The 20,334-nt window shown below is 35.3% G+C and overlaps 1 protein-coding gene across 9 annotated transcripts in view; it reads right to left on the bottom strand.

The window, feature by feature from the left end:
* The window catches only part of QKI (QKI, KH domain containing RNA binding), a 149,364-nt gene that overhangs the window by 31,076 nt on the left and 97,954 nt on the right, over positions 1–20,334 (bottom strand). For all 9 annotated transcript variants that reach the window (XM_040058510.2, XM_058419869.1, XM_040058505.2 and 6 more), the window contains exon 4: positions 14,053–14,196. In XM_040058510.2, coding sequence (XP_039914444.1) covers positions 14,053–14,196 — 144 coding nt within the window. The remainder of the gene's footprint in view (positions 1–14,052; positions 14,197–20,334) is intronic.

Genomic DNA, 20,334 nt, shown 5'->3' with positions numbered 1-20,334 from the left:
TGTTTTGGTCATATCACCGTTTCTTTTGGAGCAAGAATACCCATAGTAAACATTACAACTTTTCTTCCTTTCTCCACATGAAACTTACTAAAACTAGTAAAAAACTAAATGTGTGAAAGTAAGACACATTCTTAGAAAGTTACTCAAAAGGGAAGTCATCTTTTAAAACATTAGAGATCAAGTAACGCATTTAATTTCCCAAAATATAGTCTGGTTTTTCTTTTAATCTAAAGTGAATAGCTAAAATCTCATACTTGTTTTTTCAAAGCATGACTTTAAATTGTGCATTAGTTTGATTCATAACTCTAGAGCAAGTTAAGCTTTCACTTAAAAAATTACTGAGATATTCTAAACCAACTACATATTTGTTTTAAGAACAGATTTAGTTGTAAAATCCTATACGCAATGGCAAACAAGAAACCCAAAGATAATTTTATCACGAAACATTTCTAATGAAATGCAGCCGGTACTGTTAAAAACATCATTAAAGTATAGGCTGACTCATCTAACAAAGCAGTTAGATCCATCTGGCCCAATTAGTGAAGCCGTCTATAACTTCTACCAACACAAAAGTTAAAAAAAAAAAAAAAGAAAACAACAGCAACGACAACAACAACAACCCAACCACACACACACACACACACAAAAAAAACAAACAAAAAACCCCACAACGAAACAGTAACAACTGAACTACCAACAGCATCACAAAAAACCCCAACCACCAAACCAAAAAAAACCCCCCAAAACCAAAACAAACCCACTCCAAATGAAACAATCCAAACCCTCCCCCCCTCATATATTGCCTCATCTGACTTCTACATGCAATTCTTTCAGTGGTTTATAAGGATGCTGGTGAAATCAGGACGAGCACCAAACAACAGGTACAAATAATCTAACAATGTACTTTAACCTGAGATGTAAGGAGCATTTGAGATAAAACCATACTGATGTATTAACTATGCCTGCCCATATTATTATATGTGCCAACTCTGTTTTTTTTTTTTTTTTAATTAAGTGCCTATTGGTGTTCTAGGTAAGGTCTTCATATGGCTGTAGAACATTCAATGCATCTTACACTGCTCATGCAGTGTAAATGTATTAGTATATTACCTGTAGACACCACCCATGCATATTAAATGTAGTACGGTCTTAAATACTCCATACAAATTCTACAGAAAAATGAGTGTCACTCCTATCCTACCCCAAGAACAGTTCAACATCAAATTTCAACTAGAGAAATATTGCTCATCTTCACTTAAATAAGAATTAGTGCCAGGTGTTATTACTAATATGTTAAGAAAGATAAAATAGTAATTTTTGTTTTGGGGTTTCTGGTAATTTTTTTCAGGTTTGACACTGTACTACCCACTTATATTTGGCAGTTTACAAACAGAAAGAAGCTCCTTTGCCTTACTGTGATGGTAAAAACACAGACTACCACCCACACTTTGTTTTCTTGCTTTGCCATTTGAAAACAGTTCATTAGCACAGCTGACAGCATCTGAAATCTCTACATGGCTTCATATTTTGGATTGCAGTAAGCTTTTTCTTTCGCTTTTCTGACTATCCCATGAGCCACCAGAAACAACAAAATTTGTTTTTGCTTTGGTTTTGATTATGAAATTATTCAGTAAAAAGGTTCAAGTCACCCTTATTATCAACTGCACCCCCAGTTTTAAGCCTTCTGGAAAGGTCCTATTTCAACTGCCTAAGACACAACATAGTGTCAGCGCTACTGGGGAGGGGAAGGGATGTCTCAAGAATAAGAAAACCCAACAGTTTTATCTAAAGATAACCATCAAATAACACAGCAGAAGCTTTTGTGTAAGTCAGTACGTGAAACTGTTGAGTGAAGTCTGTAGGTTAACTACAGAGGCCAAAGTGACAGACTGGCTCATATACGATTTTATGAATTCTTTTGCCAAAACATCTTTCTGAGAAGGCTGCAAGACACAGCAAGGATTCAGAAATACCAGCTGCTACACATTGCTGAAAGCAATGTATTCTAAACCAGGCAGCACAGAACAAATATTCTGGAAGCTGGTGGAGAGTTTACAGAAGCAGTTTTGGAGGTCCTTTCCTATACTTCGGAAAGCAAGTGTGCACAGATTAATGAACCAAAGAACTGTTCTGGAGTAAGGTTGTCACTACTGAGATGAGAAGCAGTTTCATTTGCACCAGATCCTTCAGGATTTCAAGAGTCTCTCCAAGCAGGATGATACTCTTGGTTTGATACATTTTTCTCCCTTTTGCAGAACTCATATCTAAAAAAAAAAAAAAAAAAAAAAAAAAAAAAAAAGAGGACAGGAGAACCATGCTCTGACTAGCACACCTAAGATGCTGCACTTCGGGTATCAAAAGAAGAGCTCTGCACTCCGCTAAGTACTTCTCACAGGAAGCAGAACTGAGACTTAAATCATCATCAGATCTATTTATACTTCTGAATCTATGAACACTGACACAGGTGAAGGCATAGACACACTTATCAACCACCCTTTTCCAAGAAACTATGTGGAAAAACTCTTAAGCCCTCCTTTCTAGTTGGTGCCGTTTTTTGTCTCTCTGAAATCTGGGTTATGAGGCAGACAGGACAGATACTGTTTTCTGCCATAAATGCAACACATCCACACGCTTTTGAGAAAAAGAAACTTTAATCACCAGAAACACAAAATAATCCTGATAAAGTCAAGGGAGTATAGCCATAAGCCTAAGGTCAAAGCCAGAAAAAGAACTGGTCTAATTAGTCACACGTCTAAAGGATGCCACAACAGTAAAGTGAGAAGGTAACTGTATAGAGAAGCACTGAAAAGATAATTTGGGGGAAAAAAATTTTTTTTTCCCCCAGAATACACACTAAACCCTTATTCCTATGCTTTTAACTGTAATATTTACTTGTTTTGATTAGTAACTGTGATATTTATTTGTCTGGATTGGTAATATATGCTATTAATACTAATCTTTTGGAGCAATATGGACATGTTTATTTTCTATAAATACAACTATTGAACTGATGTTTTTTCCTGAAAGTACTTTTTTTTATTATAAGTAACAGGCTGATATTCTAAAGAAAAATCTTTTTCTACTCTTTACATAAGCTTGCCTAGAATTACAAGCTGTTTGGAGAAGCCAAAATGTCACAAGTTTACTGCTCTTGTGCCAGTTAAGGTTTGCTGCTGATAAATTGTTTTAATTAAACAGGATTCTACTTGGACATATCTGTGAATGAAATTAAAGTAAAAAGCAAAGCTTGTTAAAAGAAAACCAAACCCAAAGTGACTGATATGAAAACACCAAAAGGAGTAATTGTTTTCTTTTACCCATCATGATTCTACTACACACACTTCCATCAGAAAGAGTTTGCTGAACCTAGAAAGAAAAGCCATGCCTTAAGTTATAGGTGCTTTACATTAAATGACATGAAATCATGTATTTACTTTCCTCTGTTGCCCAGAATCTTCATATTGGGCTGAAAGTCTACATGTGATACATTTGAAGAAAAATGACTGAACTGAAATAAATAAAACCAGCACCTCCAGTACACTGGGGATTATATCTCAACAACACCATCACAGACAGCATCTTAGCAAAGATTTCTAAAGTTTCCAAGCCAATTTGAGACTTTAAGTAAAAACCAAATCCCAAATTCCAAACATAAACCACTGATGCACACAATTGTGCATCTTTCAAGTTCTTAGAAGTAACCTAGAGTAAGACTTTTAGAAAAGTCAGTACACTTCAGATGTACAAAGTACTACTAATCTTAATGGGATCTTGTTACTGAAGCCACATAGCAACTTTAAAAAAAAAAAACAAACCCTACAGACTGTAGTGAAAGAAAGTATCATTTAAAAACTATTAACATTTGTATGTTGAAACTGCTACCAACAGATTACTTTTAAACACTGTAAAATATATTGAATATAAAGCATGACATAATAAAAATAATTTGTGCTATTTGTCAGCTTTAGTGTCTTACATGCTTCTCTCCAAGCACTGAAGAATGATTTACATGGAAACAAGGGATGACATTTTCTCATATGATACTGGCAGATTTCCTTTAAGGCTGTCCAGTTGAGCAGGACTCCTATTTGAGTCTGCACAACTGCTAATCTTCCCATTTACTTTCTAAGGAAGACAAGATATATAATTTAATGCCTAGTTTACCTGTAGCACAGAGGCAACATAGCTGAAGATACACATATATATACACATATACACACACACATATACACACACCCACATATATATATATATATATAAAAATATAAAAACATTCCTGTTCCTCCATAAAAATATTTTGGCAATGCACAGAATTTAGGTTTATGCAAACAGACAAAAAAATTATTTTGAATTAATTCGAAACTGAAATCAATGAAACCACCTATTATCACAACTTTTTAGGAACACCAAGAACCTTCAGTCTCCCCTGCAACCTCCAATCCTACAGGGGAATAAAAACTTGGCTCATTCGTCTGTCTTCAAGAATCATCTGTAAAACTACAGATTGCTACAAAAAGAGCATCCCAGTAATGACCTCTCACATATTTACTGTTACATAAACATTTACCTCTCAGAGTATTTAAAAAAAATAGTAAGGTGGTGCTCTCACCACATTTATAGATGGAAAGTTAAGGTTTATTTAAAGCACCCTTGCTTTATCATATGAGAAAACAAGTGTTTCTATGACCCAATTTATTTTAAAAGACTGGGGTTTTTTGTTTATCTTTCTTTTATCTTTCTTGAATCTGACTGACCTGTGGATCATTAAAAGTAAGAGATTTCCCTGAAGTTGTCCTCATTGCTGAGTAATAAACTATCTCTTTGAAGAGTTCTCCACCATCCCCTAGGAGAGGAGTTGATATTGCAAGGATCACTAAGGGAGTCCTCTCCACAGCCCAACCACTTACTTCGGAAATTAACCATTTATTTCAGAAATGACTACTGAAAGGCAAATACAGGCTTTGCCCTTGCAGGCACTAAGAAAAAACAGTGTTCTTCCCAACACCGTATCAATAGCCCATCTGTTGCAAATGCCAGGATACCATTAACTGACAAATCAGATTAGCACAGTATTACCATATACACCACAGCAGGTTTAATCCAGGAGAAATCCAGACACACCTCTTAGCTTCCTTGGTCTTTCAGAACTTATCTTCCAAGATAAAATAAGTTATTAAACTCCTGCAAACAAAATTTCTGCACAAGATGTGTATTATTCAAAACATCTGATGTCTGTTAGTAATGATTTTGACTGTTAATTCTAATAAACTAAGTAAGCAAGCTTTATTTTAAAACCTTGAAACTTTTAAGACCCTTGCAGCTACAGCTCATTAAAAACTGAGACCTCAGACCAGCAGACAGAAAAATAAGGCCACCCGCTGCCTAACATAGCCAAAAGGCTGAGCAAGGAACTGGAATTGCCCGCTTCCATCACCACAGCACTCAAGTACCCGTGTGTACATTTGACAAATCCCTGCTCCACCTTCTAGTTCCATTTCACCTGATGTACCATTTTGCTGCCTTTAGTACAACTGTATCAGTATAGTTACTACAGCTGCCAAGAAAGGCAGGGTAGCCTAAGTCAAAATTCTGTTTTCAAACCACGACACAAACTAGAGAATGAAGGAATCATAAAGATTCTAACATGAGGGCATAACAACGCATGCAATTACATGACTGAAAATTAGTCTTCATGAAAACTGCTTCAAATGATCATAAGACAACCAACTCCAAATGGTGGGTTTGGGGCTTTGATTTTTTTCAGTCTCATGAAAAAGGATTTGTAACGTAATATACAATTTTGGAGGCTGTAGCAAAGTATCTATCAAAAGCTGGAATTATTTACTGATAAATGAAGCAGTGGAAATTCTTAGCATCTACAGCTGTGTTTGGTCAAATAGAAAACCCCACATCCTCCAATCCATTTATAAAAAGCTGCAATATCAAAGGACTGGATATAATGCTAGAGACCTCTGACTTCATTAGATTTGCTGGTGTTGAAATTTCCTTCTATCCAGTATTTCCAAGTGATTTGGAATATAAAACACAACTTCACTTTACAACGAAAGTTGAAACTGATGAACATAATTTACTACATACACAAATGTTGTGAAAACATTAAAAATTAGCTAATAATTGTAAAACTGAATATGTAGAAGGCAGTGTTATTTTCATTAAGCTATCCCTATTAATAAAGTAAGGCAGAGCTTTCAAAATACTTACTGAAATACAGAAGATAAAAATTATAAAACCCATAACATTTCAAACAATATGCAAGAAATACAATATACTACTAGATGGAATCTTAACTGCTTTTCCTTATTAACTGTTTTCCAAGCAATGTAACCTTTCAGTAAGATCTCATCTAATCACTTTCCAGGATGTGTTTACCACACTCCAATTTAATATAAAATATGTTACAAATGGCCTAGTCCAAAATAATATAAACTATTTAACATAATCAGCTCCAATCTCTTATATCATGCCCACCTATGTTTACTCTGCTAACATATCCATAACATTCCTGTATTAAAATCTTAGCCTAAGAACAATTTATGGAAGAAAAAGAAACCATATTACTCCTCCACTGAAAGCTCAGGTATTTCTGTACTGTTTAAAAACAGAAACACTTAAGTTTTCTATTGAAAAGTAGTAAGCGAAAACCCCTTGGCACTTTTCCACAGGTTAGAATTTTCTGTCTGATGTCGAAACAGCACAGTCTAGAGCAACTAGATGACTGTAAATCATCAGTCAGCCTTGAACCACATATGTCTGTATGACAAACTTTACTTTTGTAAAATAAGATATCTAGATTTCAAAACTAACGCCGGCAATAAAGAATGCTTTAAATGGTTGGAAGAGGGAAATGTTTACTGGTTACTTTACTATTGTTTCACACACAAGTCTTTGCAATCACTAAGATCCTTCCAGAAACCACTCCAAGGTGACTCATACATGAAATGATCTTACCTCCTTAACAGCCTGGCATTAAAATGTCTTAAAAGTGCAGGGTAACCAAGTCCTACTCTTTATACTACATCCCCCCAGGAACCACAATTCTACAATTACTGTTTCTTTCACTTAGGTATAAAATTGAGGTTTCAAAAAAGAAAATCAACCAACCAAAATCCAACTCTAACTAGAAATGAAGGATTTGTCATCATTGTCATTAACATGGCCAGACAAGGAGAATCGTAGCTTAATCATCTGCTTTTTGAATAAGTGGAGAAATGCCTCAACCAGATTTTATATAAAGATACCAAATTACATGTTCTGTTCCAGGACCATCAACAGAAAAAAAACCAAACAAAAGCATGGAAGAAGGAAAAAAAAAAAAAAAAAAAAAAAAAAAAAAAAAGAAGGAAAAAACCAACAAAACAAAAACCAACAAAACAAAAACCAACAAAACACAACAAACAAACAAAAAACCACCACCCAGAACAAAAACAAAAAAATCCCACACGACTAGAAGAAAATAGCCAAGACTAAAGGAAGCAAATTATAAAAATGGGATGAAAAATTAGAAAGAAGTTATAGGTACCACAAAACAAATTACCAGAAAAGGTCAATACCATGTTTTCTTCCACAACTATGTTTACCAAAAAAACCAAACAGATTCGGCACATTTCTGGAAGACAGACAAAACGCATGCAGAACCTAATTAGAGCTCCTAATCAATGCATAATCCCGCTTTGGAAGGGCATGTCCCTACTGAGTTTCAGGCAACAGAGCGTCTTTGTTTCTCTTTGAGAAGAGACTATTTCCTAAGTTTCCCAAGGTCTTTTCCAAAATCCAGATCTACCATTTCTCAAGTTATAAACTTGTAACACCTGAAATAAATCAATGTAGAGGATAGTGGAGAAGAAGAAAAAAGGGGAAAAAAGTGGGTATTCAACAATAACTGTATGTAAGCACAACTAACTAATTTCCTCGGGTTCTAGAAGCCATCAAGGATGTCCAGAAGAAGATTCACAGTAAAAACTTAGATTAAGGTGCTTACAAATAACTGCTGGAGAAACTTCTTTCTCCCATTAGTATAAGAAAAACCTAGATGGAACGAGAATCCCTAAAAACTGCTACCTAAGTTAGAAGATAATAAAACTAGACATATTTACATAGTTATATTTGATCATGACTATGTCCAAATTTGTAAAACAATCAACTGAAATATGTGAGGGCACAGGTCCTCATAAATTTGTACTTGCTATTTAATTATTTGTCAACTTTCTGAAAACAGAAAGTTGAAAACAGGTTTATAATCATAATATAAATAGAACATTTTATATCTCCTTTCAAAATTATTCACATCACAGAATCACAGAATGACTGGGCTTGGAAGAGACATCAAGAGACAATCTAATCTTCACTCAGAGCAGGTTCCAGGTGGGTTTTAGATACCTCCAGGGAAGGAGACTCCAAAACCTCTCTGGGCCACTTGTTCCAGAGCTCTATCACCCTGAACTATATTCTGATGAACAATTCTAATTTTCTCCTTTGTACTAAGATGATAATTTCAGGAGAGCTGACAAATATAACAAAATTTAAACAAGATATATTTCAATTCAGCTGAAAAACATCAAGACACTTTATATAGTAAATAAGGTCCCCAAAACCCATTTCCATTCAACAGATCTTATTTTGGTGGTAGTGAATCACTCGTCCACAGATTTTCCACCACAGTACACAATGATGGACAGAGCTACTTCTCCCTTGCAGCTGGTGCAAAATAATTATGTTAATACTAATGTAAAGACAAAAATTTAACACTGCAGTGACATATCAAGTACAATATGTAAACACTTCCTTCGTGAACTGTGGTATACAACATTCTTGTTCTCATTTTTGTAAGCCAGACTTGCATGACAGCAAGTATTTTCAGGGAAGTCAGATGTTAAAGAGAATAGCAGAATTTACTTAAGGAGTGATCAAGATAACTCTCATAATTCTTTATTCAATTTATGAATAAGCTACTGAAATTACCAATACTAGACCTACTGGACAGTGGAACACACAAAGAGGAACATTCCTTTGTTTTTCATGGCCATAATCAGAAATTCACTGTAGAAGGATTATTTTACTCTCATGCTACTTGCACATGAGCATATTCACTCGCAGCTCTACAGAAATTTATGCTTATTTAAGGGTGGACTGCTGCAGTACCACTTTTCCCTGTCTGCCTACTCTCATGCCATCAGTTCTGTCAGTGCTAAACCTGAGCAGGCCTCACTCTGTAGCAAGTCATTCAGTGAGGTTCAGCTCTCCACCAAATGGACTCACCACACGGTCAGGTGAAGGCCAGGGCTTTCCGATGCCAAATAGGAAGCAGGAACAGCAAATCATGAAGGAATGACAGGACTGCAGCAGCCCTCAGTTCATACAGTCATGGAAACATTAATCCCGCTTCATGCTACTAAAAATAACACTCTGTCACCTCTCCCCCGCATCAAAAAGTTTACCATGTTATCTAACAGTCACTGCCAAGACATTTGGCTGCTTTACTGCCCTTCACACAGAGCTTCCTGTCTGATCATTCACCCTGAGAGTCTTGTATCTGAACTGGCAAAACAGACATAACCTAGGAATTTCCTAAAATGCTCTTGAGGACAGCAGTATCCTTTTTCTGCTACTGTATCACTTATTCCTTTCATTAACTTGAACTGAATAAGCAGCAAACAATGGATTGCACAGCATGACCAACATTTCAACAGGGAAACTATACAAGGCAGCACTGTATTCTCACTTGTGAAAGCAAAAATGTAAAACCAACACACCATGCAGGAATGAACTAGGAAGAGCTATTCAAGGAAGTCAAACCTGCATGCAGAATTTATTGTGGCTTTTAAGATGGCTAATAAAAAATGAAATCTTCTCCTAGTATCTTTCAGATGTCAAGCTTTTGCCAGTCTTAATTACAGAGCAACAAATTATGTACAACATTACTATAATAACTATGTTCTTTTTTTTTAAACTAAGACTAAAGCATGGTAAACATTCTTAAATTATTTTTTTTATTCTGTATTTTGCAATGGAATTCACAGCACACAAAGTTCCCTGGGTAAAAATTAAGACATCCTTCAGTTTACTCCAAGTAGCTGAAAATAAACCATAAGGAAAATTTACAACCACACTTATAAGGATAGTATTAGAAATTCACTTTAATTAATAAACAAGCCCCACCTCATCACACTTGCTGAAGGCAGTCTTTTAGAAAGAAATGCTTTTAGCCTATTCAACTGAAAAATAAACTGCTCTACCAATACTATTCCCCTTTCATAATATTCTCTTCAGTTATGCATTGTATATAGGTGTGACTAAAAACGGAAATACCATCAAAATAACATCTCAAGTAACAGGGACTAAACAGGAGGACAGTTAGTGAATGAGTATATACCAAGCACCGCTATAAAAAATGCTCCAATTTGTAAATGTCATGCCATATACGGTACATTTGCTTTCCCATACAGCTAAATTTAAAGACATTCAAGACTGAAAAGTCTAAAATCACTATTACAGGCAAGATAGAAATGTAGGAGCAAAATGAAACAAGCTTCTACTGAAACATTATCTCCTGCCCGTCACAACTGTAAAATTCTACACAGTAGTGGCAAATGATATACAAAGTCTGACAAGGAGCATCACTGAATAATTCTGTGTTGTGCTGTCTTCCAACAGGATGGAGGCAACAGCCAAGTAAAACTATAGCTGCCCCAACGTAAGAAAAGCAATAAAAAAGTCTGAACAACACTGATTCCAGACCAACTCAGAATAGCTAAGCAGAAACCAGAAATACAATCTTTTCCTCAGAAAGGAAACATGTATAATCAAAAGAAAAAAGGGGTAAAAAATATCTGACTATAATTTGAATTCTGTCATACGTGCCTCATGCTTTACAAAGGTGGCTAGTAAAGGTGAATTAGTAATTCAATGAGACCTGGTCATCAAGGAATATTAAGATAAACTCATTCAGCTAGAAACATGTATTCAACACTTCTTAGAACATGCAGAAGGCCCAACATTTCTGGCAGAGTTCAACCCTACAGTCCAGGAGCTCCAAGAACAACTTCAAACCCTTAATGATGCTCTGGTTTGGTACGCTATTGATAATATTGGCAATATGCTATCTGGTAATGCTACACATTATTATTATGTGTGCCCCCTAATTGGGTTCTGATTTTTTTCTTCTGTTCTACAGTAAACAATCAATCCAGAGCACCTTTTGCCTCTCCTTCGCAAGAGAACCACCCGTTCTCACTTAACTCACGCAGATAACAAACCACTCTCAAAGCTCTCACAATAAGAGAGATCAATGATCTGGAGGATTCACTTCCGAGGGAGGCATAAGGACAGTACAACTTGATGTGATCCCAAAAATCTGCAGACTGCTTTATTAATTCTGCTTTTTTGGAAGAAAAACATGAAAGAAGTAATACTGTATGATCTTGCAGGTGTAGATAAAGACCAGTATCTCACTGAATTACGGGAAGAGGAAAAGAATTAATCCTATGGAACTTGAAATACAGCCAAAAATTTTAAAGAAATTGCTTCATACTAAAGAAATGTAAATTAAATACGAATGAATAATCATGAAAAAAAAGTTGGCCTTTCTCCTCAAGGAGAAAAAAAAAAATGGCTTATTCAGCCAGTCTTCAAATTGTGCTTTTCTTTTCTAAAGATAAACTACTTGACTATATCACTGTCTTGGTAAAATGCGAGAGCAAGTGAAAAGGGAAAATATTAACTCACATCCACAAGGAAAAAAAAAATCACTAATGATCCAGATTCATGAATGTAAGAAACACACTTTAGTACTGAAATAGTCTGTTCACCCAAGTACATTCAAACAGAAATCCACTTTAAAAAATGTGCCTATTTCTGCACTGTTACTAGAAAATGTAATTAGGATTTCTAACATCTTGAGCACAAAAATACCTGATAATTCAAAAAAAAAAAGCGACTAACTGCCATCTCTGAACACTAGAAGACTAACATGTTTCTGAAATTTATCTCATAAACCCAAAGCATTGTCACATTGTATGGCAAGAATGAAAACGAGTCTTCTCTCCTATATAATTTGAATCAAGTTGGACAGTGACATAACAGAAATACATAGTTTCTTTTTCATTTTAATCCTTTGACATTAATCTGAAAAACATTAATACTTGCAGGTATTCACCACATGAAAGAGAATTTTACTTTTTCCATTCTTACATTTTAGAGTATCTTTGGAATCTTTCAACATCCACAGTTTCACTCATATAGTTATAATTCATAGCATTTCCTTTTTTTCCTTATGCTTATCCTGATAATTTGAAGGTTTATGATTTCCCTCACAAAAGTTTGCAATTCTCATCTTTTAACAGTAAACTGCATTTTTTCAGCTCTCAAACTGCCTGAAGCCACAATTCCATTTTTTACACTAATTGAACAGATGCAATAGGTAGTAGAAACCTAAGTTCACCTACATACTAATTCATTAGTATGCACTCCACATACCTGTTTCAGCAAGGCGTAATTCTGAGAAATTAGAGCCAAAAGACCTTTAACTCTTGTGCAAGTAATATGTACCACCCAAATCTCTTATGCCTTTGCATAATATATAAGGATGATAAAGTGAACTGACAAAACGCGTGTCAAGTGATGTTCTCTTCGGACAATAGCTAGCCCTATGCTGTTATTTTTCATTAAAGGGGAAAAACAATTATTGCTGTACTCAGGATTACCGTGCTTCCCCAACTGATTAAGCTACTATACCAGGCAGAGTGCTTTCAAGACAAAGAGGTGGCTGTCACTTTCACAATGAAAGAGCTACTAATGCAGTACATTCTTTTTGAGGCTCAGAACACATCCATCCAACAGCTCCACAAAACAAGCATAGCATAAACATACACAGAGCATACCCATCAGTACTTCAGACACACTTAATGTCCTCAAGGTCTCTGTAGTAAATGAGTAAATTCTGAAGATCTACTTTCTCTAGTTGCCTTCTGCTTTCAGAAATTGACAATGTGCAATGTCAAGAGGTCTAAATCACAATTTTCACACCTCCTGCTTAATATTCTATGTTTTTTTGGTTATTCAGAAATTAAGTGTCTCTCCCTACTTTTAGTAATTTCTAAAAATGTCTTCTGAATAAATCTTCTTATAGAGACAGCATGTATCACCATAAGTTTCCTCACAGCTAGCGTCTATTAGCATTCACTAAGTACCCAAAATCAGTAGGTCATTTTAATACCACCTACTACTTTCTTTCACAAGATAGTCTCAATTTTCATTGTAATGTGGAAAATTTCTCCATCACTGAAAAAGACCTAATTTATTCTTATCATTTTACAGGGATATGCAAGTAGTGGTAAAGATGAGCACAAGATACAAGTTAATGGCATGGGATGTACTATAAAGTCACACAGAATAACCTTGCTTTGAGTGAGAATACAGAGAAGATCTAAGAGAAGGGCTCTCACAGGGTAATTCTGGTCTCTGAAAAAGGATTTAAAGTCATCTAGCTGTGCAGAAGGCAGTTCATATCGGGAAATGAGAAAGACAACCATTTTCCAGTTTCACTACTTTTATTTTTCCCCACTATACTGACAGCAAAGTTTTTTGATACTAAAGGGTTTTGTTCTTTTTAAAAATGTTTAATGTGATGATCTAAAAAAACATGCCTTCATTTCTTGAAGTACCAGAATCATCTTGAAGTGAAACATAAAAGCATGTTACACTTCCCCATCCTTAAAGTGAAGAATACTAATACTGAAGGAAAGAAAGAAAACCAGTGTTTGTTGCAATACAGCATTGCCTTTAAAAGTTGATAACTATTTCCTATAACTGTATCTCAGACAAAAAAAGTCTCTTTAAAATACTATTCTCGTCTAAGGAATAATTCCGTCTGGGAGGAGGCATTTTAAAGATCACTAGAGTATTACAAAATCATATCTCAACTTCCTTTTAGGATGGCACTCTGCAGGCTTACTCTTACACACCTGCAGTAAATTAATTGTATTTCAAAAGTACCTTCTGAAAATGGAAATCAAAGGCTTGCATACAAATACTTACTGCAGGTATCAGTAACTTTTTTACTTCTTCAACAGCCCTCTTCAGCTTTATTTCTGCCCTGTTTTGAGCATCCTCCACAGTGATAAGTACATGTAAATCTTCATTCAGGTGCTCCCAGTTGGGCTTGCCTCGATTCTGTTCTTCCTAAAAAAAATGAAAAACATGGAAGCTATGAAGCACTTACATTCTGTATACAACAATCACAAACAGTAGACAAATTCAGTTCTGTAAATAGTATGAACTTTGTTTTCAGCAATGCTTCTTCATACTTTGGAGGCTGTTGTATCATACGAACTTAGCCTTCAAAATACCATTTTTGGGGCTTTATTTGTGTTTTGGAACCTCCTATTCTATACTGTACTTCTTAAAGAGTACAATACATATGCGGTTTCTTAAGAGTACCTTCTCCAGTTGAAAAAAGGAACAAGAATAAGAATACAAACACAGTATTACTTTCACTATTATTTAGAGCCTTTCAAGAGTTAAACAGGTAAGACATACTAGCGGTTAAGCAACCTATCTTTTGAAGAAAAGTGAAACATACACCAGACATAGAAACTCCATCTGAATCACTACAAAGAACAGGAAAGCAATTCTCCAGTGTTAAGAATCACTTTCAAATACTCATGAAGACAAGATTCAAGAATCAAGCACTACAAAAGGAACAGAAGTTGCTATTTTCAGAGGAGAGCTGCATGGACTGGATGGAGAAAAGAGAGGAGGAGATGACAAGGCTTTAATACTGAAGTTACAGAAGGGCAAGTGACAAGATGGTCACCAGTACACAAGTACTCAACAGATCCATGGCATTAGTAATCCCAAAGATAAATATTAGAAATGTTTTCAGAAAGGGAAAGCATCCTAAACAAAACATTTCAATTTTAAACAACAGAAACCAATAAATTTAAGCAACACAGAAGAAATTTCCCAATTCCTTTTATATTAAACAGTGAATAAAGTTAGCTAAATTTTCATGGAACCTCATTCAAATTTGACAATATTTAAAAGTATAATATAGCAAGTTTAAAAAAAAACCAAAACCTGGGCCTCAAAAAAAAAAAAAATTATTAAACTCTGACTCAATTAAAAGGCCTACATAAACAAACCCATCTTATATAAAAATTAAAAAGCTGTGTATAATAGAAGAGCCTCCTACTTGTAGGATAAACCCTTGTGGCTTAACCACAACTCACATTTTAACTTCATTTAAAAAAATAAAAATAAATTTAAATGTATCTTTTCCCCCAAATTTCATGAAAAATTCCTCCAGGAAATGAGATACATTGAGGAAATGTTCTAAGATTTAATAATAAATGTTTGCAGTGTCTCATATTCACACACTACTCCTTAGCATGTTTTACTTCTAATTCAGTTAAGTCTGCAATTTTTCATGGAATAGACAAGGATAGAAACACGGGGGGAAAAACTGAACCCTGAGAGATGTATGAAAAACATATGTAAAAGAATCAGTACTTTTAAACTGCCTTTCACTATGTATGTAGCGTGCACATATCCATTACTCCATACTATGAGATACAGTGGTGTGATTTGCTGTTTTTAAAGCTATCTTCACCACCTTTTTTTAACAAAGATGGCTGTGAAAATAGGTCTGCCAGCTTCAGAAGGTGGAAACAGAACGAAAAATAACTCTCACTTATGATATAATACAGAATGTGATGCAAAGTGCAGCTGACTTATAACATGCCCTCTGTTGAAATGCAATCTTTGAAAGAACTGTCCATGACAAGATATTTGCAACTTATTCAATCATGTTCAAAACTCCACTATTACTTTTTAAACAATTCCATTATTTTTTTATTTAAAGCAGGAGTGAGCTGTTTCCTTTTAAGATGGTGACGAGCTACACCAGTATGAGGCAGTATACAAAATAATACATTACAGGTATGAAGAATGAGAGAAGGTTCCTAAACCAGCAGAGGGCAGAGGAAAAAATGTGCAACCACCTCTTCTTGTACTGAAACAGCATTGGAATGGGAAAGGTCCTAGTAACTAAGACTAGATGCAAGAAACCTACATAGTATTACAGGAGGCAAAACAAAACAAATTTTAAAAGGCCAAGAGGAACAAATGAGAAGGAAAGGTGACCCCAAGTAAAGTAGCAAGTTCTGTTCCTGAAAGACAAGGAATGCCTAAATACAGTTTTAGGCACCACACCATTAAACACCATACACCATGTTTATGCAAACATAAAGGAGCTTTATCGTGTTGTATCCTTTTCCTCTCCTAATAAAAACAGTATGGTGCAAAGTCTCCAAAACTTGTTTCAGATTAATGTTACATCAAGTACTGGCACTGTACTCCAAATTACTCTGTAGCACCATGAGAATTTTTTGCTCAGTTTAAAAGGAGAACAAAAAAGCTGGATCTAGGACAAAGAAATGATACTGAAGATTTTTATCCCTCTAATTTACTTTTAGGTGGAACATGTTGTATGTAAGGGTTATAATCACAGGTATTATTAGGGTGAGACCTCATCGCACAAGCAATCATACAAACTACTTATCAGTAAGATAACTGCAGTAGTGTATGACTATGATAAGCTGTTCTACGGCCATGAAGTACAGTAATAAAAGCACAGTTGTTGAGAGTGCTATTTATTAAGTCAAATGGTAAGACTGAAAGAAAGGCTAAGAAGAATAAAATTTCGCACTACGTTTAAAAAATAAAAGAGAAATAACAGAAAAATTGGAATGGGCTTCCGATTTATGTTCTACCTCAATACACCGGGGTTATGATTTCATCCAGTGCTCCCATTCTGTCTCAGGAGATGGTTTTCCTAGTCGGTTAACAGTTTTCTAAGAAATGTCTTTTATTCCATTGAAAATTCTAGTTGATTGTTATACCAGTATGTATATTTGATTATTTACATGTTTGGTTTTACGCAAACTGGGAAATTCAGGTCTTTACTAGCTCATTCATTCTAACAGAAAGTCGGGTACAAAACACAGACTTACAGTGATGAAAAAGAGATAATCTGCAAACCACTCGTACTTAAGAGCTACCATTTTTTTATGCTACCTCATTCTCCTTTTAAATCCTAAAAGGATGTTTGGAAAAACATATTTTCTCCCAAGTAAAATCTTTATTTATATGAAACTAATCCTCTGTGCAACAGGTCTTGAACACGTCTTTCTCAAGATCTGTTACAGTAAAGCCTGAACAGGAAAGTTGAATATATGTGGAACACAAGAAGGAAGGTATCTTTCTGAAGACTCATTAAATGTGGCTCAAGATTTTAAAGGCTGATCTGGGTTTTCTTTTGAATGCTTTGGGGGAGAAAATGGTGAAAAGATGGGCAGGAAAGAATTACTACCACTTGCCTTGCTGCGTAACTTGGTACAAAGAAACTACAAGATGTGGCAGCCTTGAAGTGAATTGCAGATAAGACAAACCAGTTCACTTCATAGATTCAGAAAATGCTGGGGGTGGGAAGGGACCCTGAACATCATCCAATTCAAACCCCCTGCTCAGGGTAGGGTCAACTCAAGCATACTGGTCCAGGCCAGGTTTTAAACATCTCCAAGGACAGAGACTCCATCCCCTCCCCCTGTCTTCAGCCAGTGTTCAATCACAACAAAAACCCCCTTTTTCTTAGGTTTAAACATAATTTCTTTCAGTGTGTCCACTGCCCCTCGTTCTTCAGTAGCAACTGTTGAGCCATTCAGCCTAGTTACCTGATCTACCTATTGAAAAAGCAGACAGGAGTAATACAAACTGCCATGAGAATTATTTTGGGAAAGAAACATTTGCTACCGCAGCAGGAAGGGCATGCACACTGAAGGAAGAAACAGCACCAGGAAAATCAGAAAACCTGACTAAGACTTGGGGAAAAAGAAATTCAACTGCATATATCCAAAATTATATTGCATACACAAGAAGCAATTGGCAGCGTGAAGTCTTCCTGCATCCCAGAGATTGTTTATGGAAGAATTATACAAGAAAAATAGAGACTGAAAATATAGGAAACTACAAAGTAAAGTGATTTACACCACAACCTTGGGGAACAACAATATTAGAAAAGCTTAATTATAACCAAACTATCTTGTCTGCTAAATTAAAGAACATTAAGGACAACATAAAAGGCAGACGAAATTTCACTGTGTTCCTTGTTTGGCAGAAATTTCTGTATCCTTATATATAGCCTAATTCTGTAGACAGATTTGCTTTCATTCTCTTGCCTGTGCATATACACTCATTAATCCTCAGAGTACCTATGCACAATAATGGACTACTCAATATTTATCTTGCTATTAGGGTCAATGTATTAGGTAGTTGAAAAAAAATATTGCTACAAGTCCTCAAAATCTAGCTGCACAAAAAAAAAAAACAACTAGCGTAGCTAGAGGAATTTTCTTGAGGAGGGATTTAGGGGGAAGCAGAAAAGCAGGTAAAGGATACAACTGACTTGAATCTATAAAATCAAACTTAAATATTAGAAAGGTTGTTCTATGAGGGGAACCACTGCAGTCCAGCTCACTGTAAAGTTGTATCCCATATTTTCCACACACCTCACCATACCACAGTAACTTCGAGTTGTGGTGCTGCACCTCCTGCATCCTGGGCCTAAATGGCCATTCCTATTTACATCTTCACCTCCCATCCCAAAGCTTTCTTCTTAATTCCTCAGTCTCTGACTGAACAAGAATGAAGACAGCAGCTTCCTAGATTCCTGTAAGCCACACAACGCAGAAGACTGAAAACTCCTCTAGAATAGAGTACAATGTTAGGTCTTTTCTCTTTCTAGCCGATATGTTCCAAAAAACTTCAGACCCAAATGAATAAAGTGTCAAGGTTGACTGAAGTTGTTACCATTATTCAAACACTGGAAAAGGAAAATATCACAAATATATCACAAAAAATCACAAATATATCACAAAAATATCACAAAGAAAGGCATCAAAAATATTTCATCATCAACTTAAAAAAAAAACATTCTCAGACCTTATTTCTCACCATAAAGTCCTTCACAGTACAGCCAACTGACAAAAAATAAGTTGACAAAAACTGATGAAGGAGGATCCAGTCACTTCCAACTGTCAGAATACCATTAAAGAAAAATGAAATAAACACTGAAAAAATATTATGCTAGTATCTGTTTATATGCAGCCAGAGAAATATTAGTTAGACAATAAAGAATGAAAGAATTAATGCAATGTGGCAAGAGTGGATGCAACTTTCCTCCACAGCACTTTTTTCAGAAAGCTGTGGCTATTCTATAGTAACAAAAAAAGTGCAGCTTCCATTCTATGCACTTTTTTCCACTCCATCTCATACAATTTCCTGTAACATAGACCACTAAAAAGCTACAAAACCAGCGCACTACCAACAGCAGGGATCTTTAAAAGAAGTGAAGTCACCAGCTCAAGCAAGTGTTGAAAATTACCCTTAGTATTCTCACTCATCTTGAAGAGATAGGCTATTAAATTCTGTTTTCACCAACCAATTAAACAAGCTGGTCTCCCTACTGAATGACAAAAACCACAGAAAAGCTAGAGTAAAAGGGAAGAACATTTTCATATAATGTCAAATTGAACACTAAAATTAAAAGGCATCAGAATAGCTTTAGTCCTCCACACTATACAAAGGTTTAATTCAAGTACACTCTAGGAACTTTAATTAAAATTATTCTAAGATATAAAAACCAGTATAATCACTCACCGCCATTTCTCACAGTCAAATGGAGGAGGTAAGATGTGGAGAGAAGAAATTCAGCTATTTAGTAAAAATCTCACAATATATTTTATCTAATAAACTGTGCTGTAGGCACATTAAAATTGACAGTAGCTCTAGGTGAATATTTTTTTTCCATAATGAAAACATTCACACATACATATCAAAGTTCCAAAAATATTTCAAAGAGCAGTTTAACAGAAGCCGTGTGATTTTAAAAAAATAAAGCTAACATGTTGATATAAAGAATTTTGAAACAGAATTTAAATTTAACTAAAAAGTCACTAAAAAGGTCATTATAAAAAAAAATTCTAGTCCTGATCTAATTATAGGATTTTTAAGTAAGACATGGTATGTATTGCGGCCATGCAACAATATCTGAATTAATAAGTCCAAGAGAAACATTATTCAACCATTCAATACAGTTTACATCTTACTTTACTACCTTTTGTTAATACAGTTGAACTGGGAAAACCAAGTCAGAGGAATCTTAGAAGAATGCACCACTTTGCCCTAAGGTCATATACCGCCAACCTTTCAAGAGTTGTCTGTCTTGTGTTGTTTAATGAAACTTCCATTATTGCAACTGTT

Source organism: Hirundo rustica, chromosome 3, assembly GCF_015227805.2.
Source record: "Hirundo rustica isolate bHirRus1 chromosome 3, bHirRus1.pri.v3, whole genome shotgun sequence".
Lineage (NCBI taxonomy): Eukaryota > Metazoa > Chordata > Aves > Passeriformes > Hirundinidae > Hirundo > Hirundo rustica.
This window is presented reverse-complemented; position numbering and strand designations above follow the sequence as displayed.